Source organism: Falco rusticolus, chromosome 6, assembly GCF_015220075.1.
Source record: "Falco rusticolus isolate bFalRus1 chromosome 6, bFalRus1.pri, whole genome shotgun sequence".
Classification (NCBI taxonomy): Eukaryota; Metazoa; Chordata; class Aves; order Falconiformes; family Falconidae; genus Falco; species Falco rusticolus.
The window spans coordinates 79,108,091-79,124,481 of record NC_051192.1 but is presented as its reverse complement, the minus strand read 5'-3'; the positions used below and the strand labels follow the sequence as shown (position 1 = coordinate 79,124,481).

Sequence of the window (16,391 nt, the reverse complement as noted above, 5' to 3'; positions counted from 1 at the left end):
CTTTTCACTTTGTGGGACAGCATTAGATACCTGTTTTTTGAGCTCACTGACTCAATGGTATTAGCACAGACATGGAGAATTTGTCTGAGGTGAGCACTGTGTGTGCCCCTAAAAACCTGCCCTACAATGTGACTTTCTGAGTGTCAAGGTCTTGTCATGCAAATAAAGCACAGCTCCTTCTTCAGAATCTCTCTCCATATGAAAGACAGTTTCTGGCCAACATCACCTTCAAGTATTCCTAAACCCTGACCTACAAAACATCCTTCACAGATGTCAAGAGCCATGGCTGCATCAATAGAACCAGATGTGCACAGCTCAAGAGCAGCTTAGGTAAAATCGTAGTCTTTGTGTGAACTTTAAGTCAATTTGAGCACCTTCTGAGCCATGTAAAATACCATGACTACTCCTGTTAAATACAGTATACTGCATTTCAGAATGAAAAATTAGAAATCACAGCAGAAACTGTTTTCAGCTTCTAAAGAGGGGCATCAGATAGCATACAGATATTTGAGAAACAAACTATTTGCCTGTTAAACACTGTTAACTAAATACTATATATTGACAGAATATATTGAGGGAAAAGCCAGTATTAACAGTTGCCAAACATTTGTAAAAAAAATACATAAATATTTACCTTTTGTGGAAGAGTTAAAAGTCTCTTGCTCTTCAATGAATTAAATGCACGGAATGATGGAAACAGAAAAAGAAATCAGCAAATTTAAAGTTAGATAAAGAAATGCGTTACATATGACAATGGCATGTACAGTAGGCAGTACTCCAGCATATGCAAAAGTAATGTAGAAAAATAAAATGATAAACCATGACAAATAATAAAGCCTATGACTTTTTCTTTAAAATTAACAGGAACAATGAAGTTACTGAGAACCAGATTGTGGACTCTTAAGTATTCTGCTCCAGCATACCGTCATACTCAAATTGATGAATGACATAAAAATCTGAAAATTCCTTTAACTATCACTCTCACTTCTGAAACATTTAGCCCTGTTTTAGATACTGAAGCCTTTTCTGCAATAATGAGTGTTACAAATTTATTTTCTATTAACATAAATCTATAATACTCAATAATCACTGTACTATTGAAAGTCTGTCTTTAAGGGAAACATAAAAGATTATGAAGCTTGAACTTATTTGCAAGTTAGCAATGCTGAGAAAACAACCCTCTCCAGCGTGAATAAAGATTCCACAAGCTGCCTCAAAATATGCAGTACCACCTCATAATTTAAAAATAAAACTAGAAATATGAAGACAAAACAAACAACACTAAAAGAATAAAATCTAAAATTGAAATGACTTATTATTTTTCTTCTGTCACTCAAGTTTTACACTGTTGGATCTGAAAAAAGGTTTTAACTGAAAGGGTTTGATCTTTCACCATTACTCAAGCCACTCTCACTGCAATGACACTTCAGATCAAGTACATATACACAGCACAGTTTTCACTAGCTATTCATTTTTTTAGGATCTTAAGTTGGTTAAATATAAAAAGGTACTTGCAACACAAATGTATTATTTCACAACATACTGATTTTGTGTACAAAATTCTGATTCTTTTTTGTTAAAAGGAAAGACTGGTCATCAAAATACTTAATTCCTCTATGATGTGACTACCATTTAAGACTTGTACATATATTATACATGTGAACTTTACGTAAATAATCCCCATTCAGTTACCAGTAGTCTTTAATGTAGCCTTCCCTCACAAAACAGCAGCGCACACACACACGTACTTCACCTGCATATAAGCTATGTACAAAGCTTATGCAGCATTTTCTAACATGAACTAAGATACAGGAATAATTAATGCTGGTCGCACTTTTGCTTTTCTAAAGGTCACTACATAAGGCCTATTGCTGTGAACAGATGTCACTGGAAACATAAAACCACACTACTTCAGTTATGTTTACAGATGCTCTTTACATGTAAACAGACTGCTGATTATCACAAACCTTGCTCTCATTATAGGACTTCTGAAACATGAAACCACACTGTTGAAGCTACGAAAAAGAAATCATGCTGTGAACAGCCAAACAGAAGCAAATAAAGGGAGAAAGACCTGTTTTGCATGAATTATTTCTTAAAGAGAATTTCTATGCTACAAACAACCATTGCACATTTATCTTGCTGGTTCATAAATTTCAATAGTACATAACATGTTTTTTCTTATTTACTTGATAGATTTTCTAATATTATCCCTAATATTTACTGTGTCTTAAAAGGACTATAGAGAAATACTACAGAACTTCAGGCTGCATTCATTTCCTTGATCAGTACAATGATTAACCATTATACAAAAGTGTAGAGACCCACCCTCAAATCCTATTCAACCAAGAACTCCTGTGGTGTTTCATATTTGCAGTGGCAGACAATGGACTCAGTAAAGATCACAGAAATATGCTTTATACAAAAGTATAATTTAAAACCCACACAACTATATAACAAAGTTGTTATAGAAACAGCTGAAAAAAAGTCAATGCAGAATCCCCACACCTCTTAATGATTTGCACAGTTCCACTCAAACATGTTGCAAATGAAAAAAAACCACCATTGATGTAAATCTTTTCTAGTTCAGCACAGGATGACATATTGAAAACACACCATTGTCCTTACCATGGCTTAGAATTTCACTGCTTTAGTCACTGAGACAAAACATCTTCATATTATTAGGTACTTTCATAAAATTATTAGTTAAAACAAAGAAATGAGAAACACTTCTTGAATAGCATAAGTGAGCGTAATGACTAGCAAATTGTGACTATTTCAAAAAGCACACACAGACACACCTATACCAGACTAACTTCCAATATTGAAGCATCTCAAGACCTTTAGATGCAACGTGTGTCTTGCACTCTAGGAAATACTGCTGACAGGATTGCAAAGGAAAGAAATACAGCCATGTCTTCCTTGAATATCACGGAACTAAAATAAAAATTGCATTGCCTAAAATTACAGAAGCCTACAATCTTAACAATAGCCACTTTAAAAAGTCTGCACATACTGGAGTTGCTAAAAATTTTGTTTAGTTAGAACTGTTCCAAGTGAAAATAACTACCTCCCTCCCCCACTCCAAAACTAGTAAAACTGCTATCCCCTTTAGGACATAATCACCAAGAACCTGCCCCCCGCCTCTTTTTTTTTTTTTTTTTTTTTTTGGCCAGCATGCATGATTATGCTGTTTTGAAGTTTTAGTCCTTAAACTGGACTTTTCCTCTACATTTAAGACTTTTTCTCTCTTCCTGATCAGTAGTACTAACCCAATTTCTGTAATGGAATAAGGACTACTACTTTGGTCTTCCCTGTAAGGATTACTTCTACGATATATATATTTTTTTTTAAGAAAGCGTGCCCATTAATAAAGTGCGTCTATTAATAAGGACCCTTTAAAAATACCTTATTTTCTCACAAGTTGACCTTTTATGATTCTCAAACTGCCAACCAGAGCAATACCTAAGATAACATCGAGACAAGGACACAACTGTTTTTTTAGTTCTAAACTTGACAATGACAAATGGAATGTCCAAGATGCAATGTCAGCCCTAGAAGAAGCCTTATTAACATGGATATGATAATTTACAGTTGAGAGCTAAAGATTAAAGATTAAGATCTTTAAATACCATTCTGTTTCTCAAAATGAAAACCACTACCAGTCCCTTTCTCCTTCATTAACTCTAATTTGTTCCATAATGACAGCTTTAACAGGTAATAACATTACTTGACTGGATTCTTCTATGCCTCCTGAATGTGTAAAGAGCAAAAAACCACAACCCAGGCCTGATATACAGACATTCAATCTTTTTACAGCAATCACTGTGATTTGTAAAACAGACATAGATTCATAGATGTATATATTTAGATGTGGATTCAACCCTCCCGACACAACAGAATTTGTACAGAGTGTAAAGAAGCACTTTACTATAAGAATGATATCATACAGGATTTCCTTGAAACACAGGATGTCAATACTGACAACCAAAAAGTAGCTTTATTTATATATGAAGAAAGTGAATTTTGAAATTATCCCTATAACATTTGTATATCACACTAGATTTTAATATCATCTATATGCATGGTGACTGTGAATTTAAATCGTGAAGGACATAAATCAGTTCCAAGTATAGTGAATGGAAATCTTTTACAGACATCAATATGCTTTGGATTCAATCCTACATTAGGGTCAGATCACTTCTAGTCACTCCATTTGACCCTGATTCATTTGACAGAGATTAAAGAGGTGAATCTGCTATTAAAATTTGATACTATAAATCAGAGCAAACACTATGAACCTATAGCTTCGCTGCATTAAATTTCTTACAGTACTATAAAGTTTATTCACACTGTCATATTTATTTCAGAAGATACTGACACCACCATTTAAAAATATTTTATAAAACCTATTCAATTTAGTATTTTTCTGCAAATGTATTCTCAGATTGAACAAAGTATTAAACATGGGTAAAACCAGAAAACTTCCCCTTAAAAAGGACAACCCAGTCACTTAGACAAAATCAAAGTACTATGTAGAGAAGGAAATCTCTTTAGCCTTCGATTCCATGCAGTATGATATATAATAACAAATTAAATGATATGTCACATCGTACTTGTACATTTTATATATAAGACGCAAGCCTATCAGCCACAAGTGTAGGTAAGAGTTCAGCGAAACAGCATTACTTTACAGGTGTTCACAGTATCAACAACCTTCTAAACCTACAGTAGCTTTAGCCTTCTCCTCAACTTTAATTTTCTTCTTTCCTCTTCTGCATACATACCACCACCACTCATTTTCACAGGAAGTTTTACATTCATTTCCAATGTGTTTATGAAAACATAAACTAGTATTTTATTCTCAACACACCAGTTATCAAGAATAGCAGAAAGATGATAAATGAATATCCGATGGAAAGCCAACTTAAAATTAAATTGAAAGCTGTTTTATCATTATATATTGTACCAAGTTCTGAAACTGCAGAAGAAACATGAAAGAAATTTGAAATTCATTACTTATTACATTTCCCTAAAAAGCTCCTGATTTATTAATATGCAGAAATAGAAGCTGTAAATGTGGTTTGTAACTAGTTTATAATCTAGACAGTCCTAGGTTCACTACAAAACAAAATGAGATGACTCAAATGTAAAGTTTAAAATTAATAAAACCCACTTGTATTAGTCTATTAATGATTCAGAATAAAGGTATAAAACAAGAATACACTTTTATATGTATTAACTGAAGGTGTAGCATGTCATCAGAGCCCAAAGCCATAAAACTCATGAAAGCTGATCACATGTTAATGTAAGCCATCATACAAAAAAAACCCCTATGGTAATCTATCGTGATGAAAAGCTCATGGCCAGCAACATTACCTACTCAAGAAAGTGATCTGCCAACAGTTCTACAAAACACTATAATTATTTCATAATTAGAAGCATTTCTGTCATTTCCACATTGAAGAAAACCTTGCAGTACATGGCGATCTCAGTTATTGATGTAGTCAATGAGAAAAGAGGCTTTTTAAACACAGAAGAAAACCTGAATGTGCAAATATTACCCATTGTGTATTTCATTTTACCACAATAGCTCATACTTTGCGTGCTGTATGTTGCTAGAAAAGGAAACAGCAATACTCATACTTATTTGATATTAATAGGTAAAACATCTTCCACAACCATTAGGTCTACATTGACACTTTCAGAAAAGAGCAGCACTCTGCCTGATGAGTTTATTCTTAAGGAAGAGCTGATGACCTGTGCTTTCACGTTCCCCATAGTGATTATTTTCATTCTTTACTCACTGGACTATGAACTCCAGAAGAAAAGCAGATTTGTGATATTTATTATTAATCTGTGCACAACAATTGATATAAAACACAAAATAAATGAGTAAGACTTGCCAAAATATTTGCCCCTGATTTCTTTAGCTGAATACACATTAGACACATGTTGGAAACTTCCACAGCTCTAATAGAAATTTTAAAGCAGACAAACATAAAATGGTACTAGAAAATCAAGGCAACTAAACCATGTGTAAAATCCACCAGTCAAAACTCTACTGGATTTCCCAGACTACAAATACGCTTTCATTCTCTTCTATTGCTTTATAGGTAGAATTATAGCATCGAACATGTATTTATGAAAGTAGACTTTAAGTAAAGAAAGGTAAGAAATCAAAGAGTTTGAGCTATCATAAGCTCATTATTTGATACCTTGCTCTATACTGCCACTTCTTACTGGAACTTGTGGTAGCTGTCTTCCCCTGCGACTGCTGAAGGATGTGTCTGCAGGAGGAGACTGTGTTGGACTTCCTTGTTGGTGTATTCTGCAAATAAAATTAAGATAGAAGTGAAATAACCCAAATAAAGAGAATTTGTATATTCTGAATTTCAATCACATATTAAGTTGCATATAGCAAAGATGGATTTGAAGAAGTTTGCATTTGGTGTATGCCATATGCACATACTCAGGACTACATACCCAGTTAACTCACAAAACCTTATGTTTAATTTCTCTAACTACCTTCAATTCAGGAGAAATATTTTCATTTGTTTTGTTGTTTGATTTTTAAAATAAAGTACTAGCCAAAAAACACTGGACAAAAAGCAGTTTTCTATGCATATGCATATGACTCACAATTTATATATGCTCTCCTGTACTGGTACTAGGGCAATACAAAAAATAAAATATAGAGGTGGCATCTTGTATTCCCTTTGTGCTGATGCAGTAATTGCACAAGGCCACAGAGCACTGGACAACAAGTATCTATGCCCATGGGATAACATGTTCTTTTTCCCTGAACTCAAAGAAGGAAAAAGACCTTTAACCTTGTTACTGGGGGAGGTGCATGTATGTGTGCGTGCAACAAATGCACAAGATTTTTAATATTCATACCTAAGTATATATCCTAAATCCCTGTAGCTGAATTCTAGCTAGCACTATTTCAGAACACCTTGGCTACTCGATTTATTATACATAGATACAGCATCTGAGTGTAACACATCAAACACCTTTGGAACGCTGGTAATTATGCAAAGTAAGTAGGGCCATCTCTAATAACTAGGGGAAAAGTTTAAGGAAGTAAACAAAGATGAGAAGAAGCAGATCGTGGAGAGGGAGAGCTTACTCTTAAATGTCCTTGCCAGTTACAGTAATGCCACACTCACTATAGTGAATAAGCAGTTCATCTACTACACTAACATTGTAAGTAGGTTATTTGCAATTTTATGTAACACATTTGTGCAAGTTACAAATACAAAGTTGGCTTTCACACTACACAGATCAACTGACTTTCTCTTAGCCTGTAAGATCAGTTAGCTGTGTGAACAGTATGTGATTTCCTGCACAGTGTTCAAGAAAAAAGCTTTGATAATTTTCATATGGATACGGAACAAAACACAACAATGGAAGGACAAAACACAGCCGTTTTTTTTTATTTTGCGTTGCATAACTATTTAAATTCAACAACAAGAAGTACCATCTGGATGGTGAAGATAGGTGGCATAAAGGATATGAGAGAAGTGTAAATACTATGAAAAGAGGATAATCTACAGTGCCAGAATGAGTGAACGCGCCATGTATGTTCAGGAAAGAACACCACCACACTGACACCTGGGGGGCAGAACATGAAAGCTGTGCTGTACACATAATAGCAACCTTGTCAGAAGTGGAGAAGGTGGCGCCGACCCTCCCGGCGCTAGGTGATGTACAGAGCATAAGGGTCTGATACTAGAGTGCTCACTCGACCTGGAGCAAGCGTGGTGTTTTCCCCTAATGACTGGCTGTTCAGTTGTTCGTGGGGTTGGAAGTCCCCTTCTAGAAAGACATGGTAGCAGACCCCTAAAACATCAGGGCCAAAAAGAAACTGTTCAGTTGTTAGCTCCAGGCACACCTTTCCATGTCCCCCTCCATCAAAGAACATTGCAAATCCTGGCTGCAGGACCAGGGCTGACATTTCAGATCAAAGTTACTAATTTTGAATGCAAATCTATTTTCAAAATCATGAACTGCAGAACACTCACCACTGCAGATGCACTTGACCCTAATTGTGGACCTGTTGAACTGCACTGCACATAGCAGACAGTCAGCCAAAAACTCTAGCTGCATTTTAAACACAAGTGAACAACACATATGACCTAAATACTAGCAGAAAGTAGGCTATGAATACCTAGGTTTACCACAAAGCATTTCTGTTTCTAAAACATATATTTTATGTTTATTAAAAATATTAACTGGATTTCAGTTAGTGTCCTAAAAAAGGACAATATGTAATCACCTATGTAATTCCCTTGGTTTCCTTAGGAGTTTGAAATAAGGGATCTATTTAAGGATTTTTCTGCTCTAAGTCCTAAAACAGAAATAGAGTTCTGAAGGAAGTCTAATGAAAATATAATTAAAATATACAGTAAAATGATTCATTGTGTTAACATAATAAAGCATAATTATTGGTAGTTTAATAATTGCATACACTGCAAGTATGAGATAACCTGAGACATTTCAAGTTTGGAAAGTGACAAAGTACTCTAACTGTGCCTTTTTCTTCTTTCTTGGTTTCCCAGCAATACAGCATTTTGTAAGTGGTACTACTGTATCTGCCATTGTTGCAGAAATTTCAGTTTCCTGTGATGTAACTTCATTGTGAGTTTTTTTGTTTTTTTTTTTTAATTTCTGCAACTTATGAAGTCTCCCTTCACACACTCAACACAACTTTCCCACAAGATACTGGCAAAGTAACCAGGGACTGTCTACTTCATACGACTGTGATGCACTGAAAAGTCACCCTAAAAAAAGTACATACGAGACAACATGCAGATGCCTACCAAGGATAACAAATAGGTTTAGTTTCAAGGCCATTTCATCAGTAACAGTTTATGTGGAAGTCCAGTCACAATGCAACAAAACCAGGATTCTGTTGCCCTTGCTACATTCTCTCTCTTAAACCTTAATGGTTCTTTAGCCTAACTCCAGATTTGCCCTGGTGATAACGCTAACATTCTTGCAGAGACCGATTCCCCCGATTCTAAAAGATGCTTACAATAATGAAGATGAGCCGAGTTCTGAAAATTCCTGTTTCTCCATGCTGACTGTAGAAGTATCCATGCCAACTACTGCATGCAATCAGCTTTTATGCATGCTTTATTCGATGTTTAAACATCATAACATCCATAAGGTATGTATGGATCCTACTCTGCCAGAAAGTGCTTGCTTGCTTTTACTGTGACTAAATGCTCCAGTCTAACAGTCATCATGTTCTCTGTTCAGATTTTTCTCATTTTAGAGGCTAATTATCCTGGAATTCATCTCAGTGAAGCGCTAGGAGAGTCTGTCTTGCCATTACAGAACAGACACTTCACCTGAGACTCAGAAACTTACCTCCTGCTCTTTCAGTAACAGCCTTTTTAGAGACTGTCCCCTTCCATGAGAGACAGAGGATCTGCTTAACTAACATGAAGACAATCGGGCTTAAGACTTGCATTAGCTGGGATATTACATTTGAGACAAATATGCTACTGGGGCTGCAGATAAAAATAAGAGCTAAAAGGGAAATGGAAAAGCAGATAAAAATAAGAGCTAAAAAGGAACTGGAGAAAAACTAGAATGGAGTTAAGGACTTGCTGGCCTAGGAGAAAGTTCAGTTGCTGAAAGGAAGAAGTCTGCAAATGGCTGATCAGGAGAATGAGACAAAAAGGAACAAGCATAGGAGACAAAAACTAGTGTATTACTAAGGAAACAAGATGGAAATGAGGTAAGAATTATGGAGAGAAGAAGAATTTGGGAGAGAAATTATACCTGGTGAGCAATGAGATTGCAATGTGTGTAGCTTATCTGGTTCCTCACAGAGGAAAGCAACACTGCAAGCAGCAAATCTATTAATTCAATTGGCAATGGTTTACTGAGGAATCCTACAGGTTCTAGCTCTGCCTGCACACAAGGAAACTCGGATTTCTCTCTCTTCAGACTGATGGCTCAGTGGCACGTACTAAATAAAACATGCTGCCACTAACAGAACTATAAACAAAAACTAAAAAAATAAAGAGAGCATCGCCAATCCTGTGCAACCCTAGCACAGGGTTCTATGTAAAATATAAAGACTGTATGTATCGTAACATATATGACAGATAATCTGGCATTTCTGGGATGATCAGTTAGGGCTGAAAGAAAACATTTTAGGATTGGGATGAACCAATTTTTACCACCACTTTCCTCATTCATACAACACAGAAAATACTTGATTTTCATGTAACCAGTTTTACTTCTTCAGAAGAGTTTACTGAATCACATCTTTAAGGCTTATGTCATCAAATTAGTAGAACTCTTAGGTTCTGTAAACTACCCTGATAAGGTTTGCTTTTCCCCTTTTATGTACATTTCCTAAGTTATCACAATAGAGAACTTAATTTTACATAGCGTGTTGAAAGGCTTTATAGATAAATGGATAGCATGCTGATGTCTTATTCCAGTAATCTGCTTAGCTAATAGTAGACAAGATCTACAAATTGCAAACCAAAGACTAAATCTTAGACAGAAATGGATATTTGAGGAAGAAATAGTCTTGCGTTATAGTTGCCTTTTTACAAGAAAATTAATTGCCTGTCCTATTATCAAAACTTTCTGGCACTAGCACAACCTTATATCTATAATGAAACGCTAAACTACAGCACTCAGACAATTCTGTGAATAGCAGTGAATCATTTTATGGAAACATGAAACCTACAACCATGTGCCATGGAGATGTAAAAAGCAAAGCACAATTTGTGTTTCCCTATGCTCTTGTTGCACTGTGTTCGTCACTGAACGGTTATCAAGAACTGAGTCCCTTGGAGTTCAGCCTCCCCTTAGTCTTCACAAGTTAGAAAAAAACGGGGTAAAAAATGCCTTTAGCTATCTCAGTAGCAAAACTGTCCTGGTTTAAACACAGCAAGAATTTCAGCCATCATTTAGGTAATTTCTCTGGTCTAAACAGAAAAAGTAACTGGGCTGTTGTGACAACAGAATCATCAAAATCAAGAAAATTGTAACCATGGCTTTTGGATCAGGAACGTATTCCGGGACTTGAAGCAGTAAAATAAAACAAAGGCTCTGAAGTTTTGCTACATAATGTGCATTTTCATTGACACTAAACATGTGTCTGTGCTGTTCATGGAAGTTTTTCACCCTCATAGTGTAAAGAGATGAACTTTCTTCCTCTGCTAATCAAGATAACAGAAATCTATTTCTGACAAAGGCAGGATCTCACCCCTCCTCACTGCTCTTATTTCAGCCAATACACAGGGTTTAAAGCTTAACTAGCTGTGCTTATGATTTAGTATATATTTTTTTTTTTTCACTTTTTCTTAAGAATTTGAATACATAATCCTAACTACTGTAGCATCAAAGTTAAAAGTTACAATGTAATACAAATACAGGAAAATTCAATGAATACACAAGTTAAAGTCTCAGTGTTTATATTAACTTCATGTAATGATAGATTATAAAATTTTCTATACAAAATTAAATGTGTAACTTAACATTTTTATATTATAAAGTGAAATTATTGTGATCAGAAACATCATGAATTATAAGTCTGTTAATATATTTTTTTCATCCTCAAAGTTATTCTAAAATAGGTGAGATTTTTTGAAAAAAGATCAGTGGTAAAGTGCAGAAAAGTGTTAGGCCCATACTAATGAAATATGCTACGCATTTTCAAATTTCATCTTACAGATATGAAGACAGTGGCAATGGGTCTCAGATTTTGGCTTATAAAATGGATGGACTGCCAGTCTTTACCATTGAGTTTATCTGCAACGATGGAGAATGCCAGAAAAATTCCTTATGTATGCAACACAGCAAGCAGTGCTAATATAGATACAAAGTAAATAATCCTGCAAATTACAACATAATTTTTGGTACTGTCACAGATGTTCTACTTCAAAAGTCATATTAGATGTATATTCTGAAAACGTGAACCAGATTGATTATAAGAGATGTTTACTCATCAGTAATCCTACCTTTCTGTTTCAGTTGCCGAGGTTTTCCTAGTTTGTTTTTGGCTGCTATATCTTTCCACTTTTCTGGACTGCCTGTGAAATGACATGTCAGAAAAGAAATAAACAAAGAAGAAAAATAATACAGAAATATGAAGATTATTTATTAATGTATTATAAAGGTAATAACAGCAATGGTTGACAGATGAAAAAGAGACAACTATTGTCATGAACAGGCTGGTGAAATCAAGGTTTAAGACACATTGCACTGATTAGGTTTGATTGAGGCTGATGGTGTGCAAGTTATGAGGTAACAAAGCGTTGGACCTAACATTAACACTGACTGAACCTGCAGCTAGTTTCCACTTTACAGTCTGTATTTGATTAGAAATAATGCCTCCTCATAGGCCTTTTAGTCATCTCAACAGCAATGAAAACAAACGCAGAGTAGACAGCATGAAAAAAAATGTTGCAGGAAGGACCACAAAATACTAGTCAAATGTAAACTTTAAAAATTGATTTTAAATCTAAATTTCAAAATCAAGACAAATACTGCATCACATCAGATTTAAATAACACTGTCACTATATTGATTAAAACTTGGCTTTTCAAAAATCTCACGTAATTTAGGCTTGTTAAAGTTTTTTAGAAACAGTTTAAATATTTTTTTCCGGTATACATAAGTAAGTTAGAAGTTTATTTCATTCCTTCACTCCTTTCCCTCGTAAATCTTTTACAGAATTCATCTGACATTTGGATAGTGAGGTACTAGTTACCTCTGACAATTCAAGTATTTAACAATGAACAGTAGGATGAGTCAATAAATGTAGGAATGAAGCTAAAGCATGTTTCACCATTATGACCCAGGACTATAAATATACTATGAAAATCTCTGCAAGTCTTGTCTGTTCCAAAATTTTCTTTACTGCCCATAGTAATGTGAGCACTTACAAGTTAGGACTTACAATTTTATACCTCTGATAATCATCAAAGTATATTGTTTGGTTTTTTTAGAAAAAGTGCATACAGTATTTCAGGAGGGGTCAAAACCAGGGAGCGATGATTATTCATTGATAGACCAGAAATGTTGACAAACCCTAACTTGCATCTTATACCGGTGCAAGAAATATGTCAAGGAATTTGCAATGATATAACCAATGTCATATATTAAACTATAAAAAAATTACTGTGGGCAAAACAAATAGGAAAAAATATTTTTTAAAATGTTTTCCTTTTAAACCTCTGTGGTTATTATAAAGAGTAATCCAGGGCCTGAACTGGAAGATACCTAAACAGCTGTAACACCAAATTATACCCAAAGAATTATACTCATAGTGGATTTTCATGATTTGTACCCATTGCAATATTTTATAAGCATTATATTGTGATGTAGTATGTTCCACAACAAAGAAAATACTGTAGCAAAATACAAAATGCTTTTTGCATGAGGAGAGGTCATATATTTTCTTTCCAAAAATAATATCTGGGATTACAAATAAAAATCCCCCTTGTCCTCAAACTATTTTCTTCAGATTTACTTTTGTATATTCTCATTAATTTTTAATTTTTTTTCTTTACTAGGACAAATACAAGGTGGATATACAGAGAAACATGTATTAAATGCTGCAGCTTTACTTAAAACCTACGGTTAGCAAAGTATTTGAAGTTATAATTAGATCCACTGAACACAGCAGCATTATCAGTCAGATGATGTCACCGTCTTCATTTTCTGTTTGGTTGGTTATGGGGCTTAATTTCCTCTTACTCATTATGTCACTTGCTTAAACTGTGACATTATGTGCAATGGAGAAAAAGAGCACATAGTGACTTTCTGTGGGTTGGAAAAGCTGAGAGTAGGATATGCTTTTCGTGAAAAGTAACAAAGTAATATATAGCACTAGTGAGCTGAATAGACTTATTTCTCTGCTCTCTATGCTGTCCTTGTGAGCAGCACACATTGGAAATATGTTTAATATCACAATTTCCTTTCTGTTTCCTTCCTCTTGCTAAGGTGATGCTTTATACAGCTCCATATAGCTCAACAGCCTACTACAGCACTCAGTCCCAGCTCAACTTGAGCATGCTGTGGACATTGGCAGGTCCATATTTACAGGTAGGTGTCCTTTCATATCATAGAATGGTTTGGGTTACACAGGATCTTAAAGACTGTACCATATACAATGTGTGACAAGTACACTGGGAATAAGAATGCTCATGTCATACTCAAAATTACCTCTTAAATGTACTTTACAGGGGATTAAATATTACCTATGAACAATACCAGCATATATGTACTCATACATAAAAAGATGGAAAACCTAAATACGTGAAAGTATCACACAGAGCATATGAAGAATATACTATAACCAATACCTAATTTAACTGGAACTAGGATTTGAGTAAATACAGATACCTCTGTGCTGCTCCAGGTTTAGCACTTAGGTGGTCTACACTGTCCTGTTTTGGAATGCAAGAATCCAGCGTCCTTGTTCTTCACAAAATTTGGAAACATGGATATGGATTTGGACAGAATGAGCAGAAACAGAGAGATGGTCACATGCAGTGAAGGTGGAGACATGCAGTCAAATATACAAACCAAAAATACTAAGGCACTATCTGCTGAGAAAGGCTATATTTCTCATTTCCCCTTCTATTGATTTAATCCATGCACTTTAAGGAAATGTTATTTTTTTTTAGATATAATATCAACAATCTAAGATGCAATAAAGTAAAGAATGAAAGCCACAAAAATATTTTAAAAACCCTTCTACTCTACATGCTGAACAGCAGCACTGAGGCTCAACAGTGGCTGTTATCCTCGAGAATTAATCTATACTACTGTTCATTAGATTAGCATATAAACCTATACAGAACAACTTCCCTTAGGAATTTGAAAAATGTCTATTTTGTCATTATATTGTCAAATTATCCTGAAAATGCAAGTAAATTTCATCATTTCATATATTTTGATGAAAACTTCGTATTCTGTTGCCAGCCAGTCTGCTACAGTAACAATTAACAACAATCCAATAGCGGAGTAGAATAACTGCCTCAACTTTTTTAAAAGAAAAAGATATTCAGAATATTTGTTAATTTGTATATTATTTTTATTTCTGCTGATACTGTTTAAGAATCTCAGATTTTGTTCACAGCTTTCAGCTTAGCATAAATATTATCAGCTTGCTGGTATATTATTAATTTTTTAACGGAATATACGGTAAAAAAAATAATCCTGATAAGGTGTATCAATGTAAGATTTTTTTCCCCTAAATATCAAATTTGGCTTTTAAAGACAAAACTAAGCAAAATTTGCAGTCAACTAGTAATCTAAATGTAATAAATTTGCATCTATACCTCCATTAGGGTGAGAAAATGTTAGATTTCTCTTTAAGGTCACAGTTCTACCAACTGTCACACCAAACCACTGACCAATAAGGCCCTGTTATGTATACAGACAAGCACTATATATATATTACTTTATATAAAGACAAGCTATTCACAGTTCATGTTCCAAAGACCCATGTCTCAAATATTTATCACCATTGAGTGTAAACAAAATCTATACACAGAAATATGATAATATTCATACCAAAATTAAAAATTACTATTCCTAAAGTGACAAAATAACATTTTTATAAAATTCAGGGTCTAACATTTAAAATTGTTTATTACTGGCTTGTACAAGAGACCTTAGCAGTTTGCAGTAACTCTGTTCACTTATGTAGCCTTAAAGCCATCACGTATGTTATGTTCAATACTTCCTGAATTTTCCTGAACATTTCTGAAATGCTGGATGTACATGGTTTGTGAGCTGGGAGTTCACAACTACTCTGAAGGCTTGGTAGCTTCTCACACTCATTCCTAGCACTTCAATTCATGTCTTGCAAAACTGCCTCCCTGATCAAGTCATATAGTGTTGCTGGAATGATGTAAAAGGATCGTCTGGACCAAATCAGTCTGCCACTGGCAGTGCACAACATACTTCGGGTTGTATTCGTGAAAGTACCAGAAGGCCATTTTCTCAACAGCTGGCTTCAAGATGACTACTGGGCCACCAAAAGCTACTTCTCTTAACTGAAAGTCTATGAGAAATAATTTTTTTTAAAAGGCTTATTTTATCCAGCCTTGGTTATATGTTGAAATTATATGCAGACTTCTCAAAAAGAACAGTCTGAACACAATTCCCATCTACCTTTAAATGCTCAGCTTTCGTTCTCCTTGTTTTTACCATCACTTACAATTTCACAGTTTCGCAGTCCTCCAGTTACCAAAATGTCTTTCACTTTAGACAGACTTCCTAACTCAAATTTCTATATAAAAACCAAAAAACCTCCCAGCAATGAAGCTAACAAATTCAAACCAAAAATGATTCTTTAAAATGTCTTAAGGAAATACATGATACTAGCCAAACACTTGTTA

General features: G+C 34.7%; 1 protein-coding gene across 49 annotated transcripts in view; it reads right to left on the bottom strand.

Annotated features, from left to right (window-relative positions):
• Positions 1–16,391, bottom strand: part of RIMS1 (regulating synaptic membrane exocytosis 1) — a 335,409-nt gene that overhangs the window by 90,424 nt on the left and 228,594 nt on the right. For 23 of the 49 annotated variants that reach the window (XR_005104930.1, XM_037392187.1, XM_037392198.1 and 20 more), the window contains 5 exons: positions 14,386–14,463; positions 11,997–12,068; positions 7,663–7,845; positions 6,219–6,331; positions 635–664 (listed from right to left, as the gene is read on the bottom strand). Coding sequence is in view for 48 of the 49 variants with exons in the window: in XM_037392187.1 (XP_037248084.1) it covers positions 635–664; positions 6,219–6,331; positions 7,663–7,845; positions 11,997–12,068; positions 14,386–14,463 (476 nt within the window). In the remaining variant the exon portion in view is untranslated. The remainder of the gene's footprint in view (positions 1–634; positions 665–6,218; positions 6,332–7,662; positions 7,846–11,996; positions 12,069–14,385; positions 14,464–16,391) is intronic. The other 26 variants (XM_037392214.1, XM_037392224.1, XM_037392221.1 and 23 more) reach the window with 7 other exon arrangements.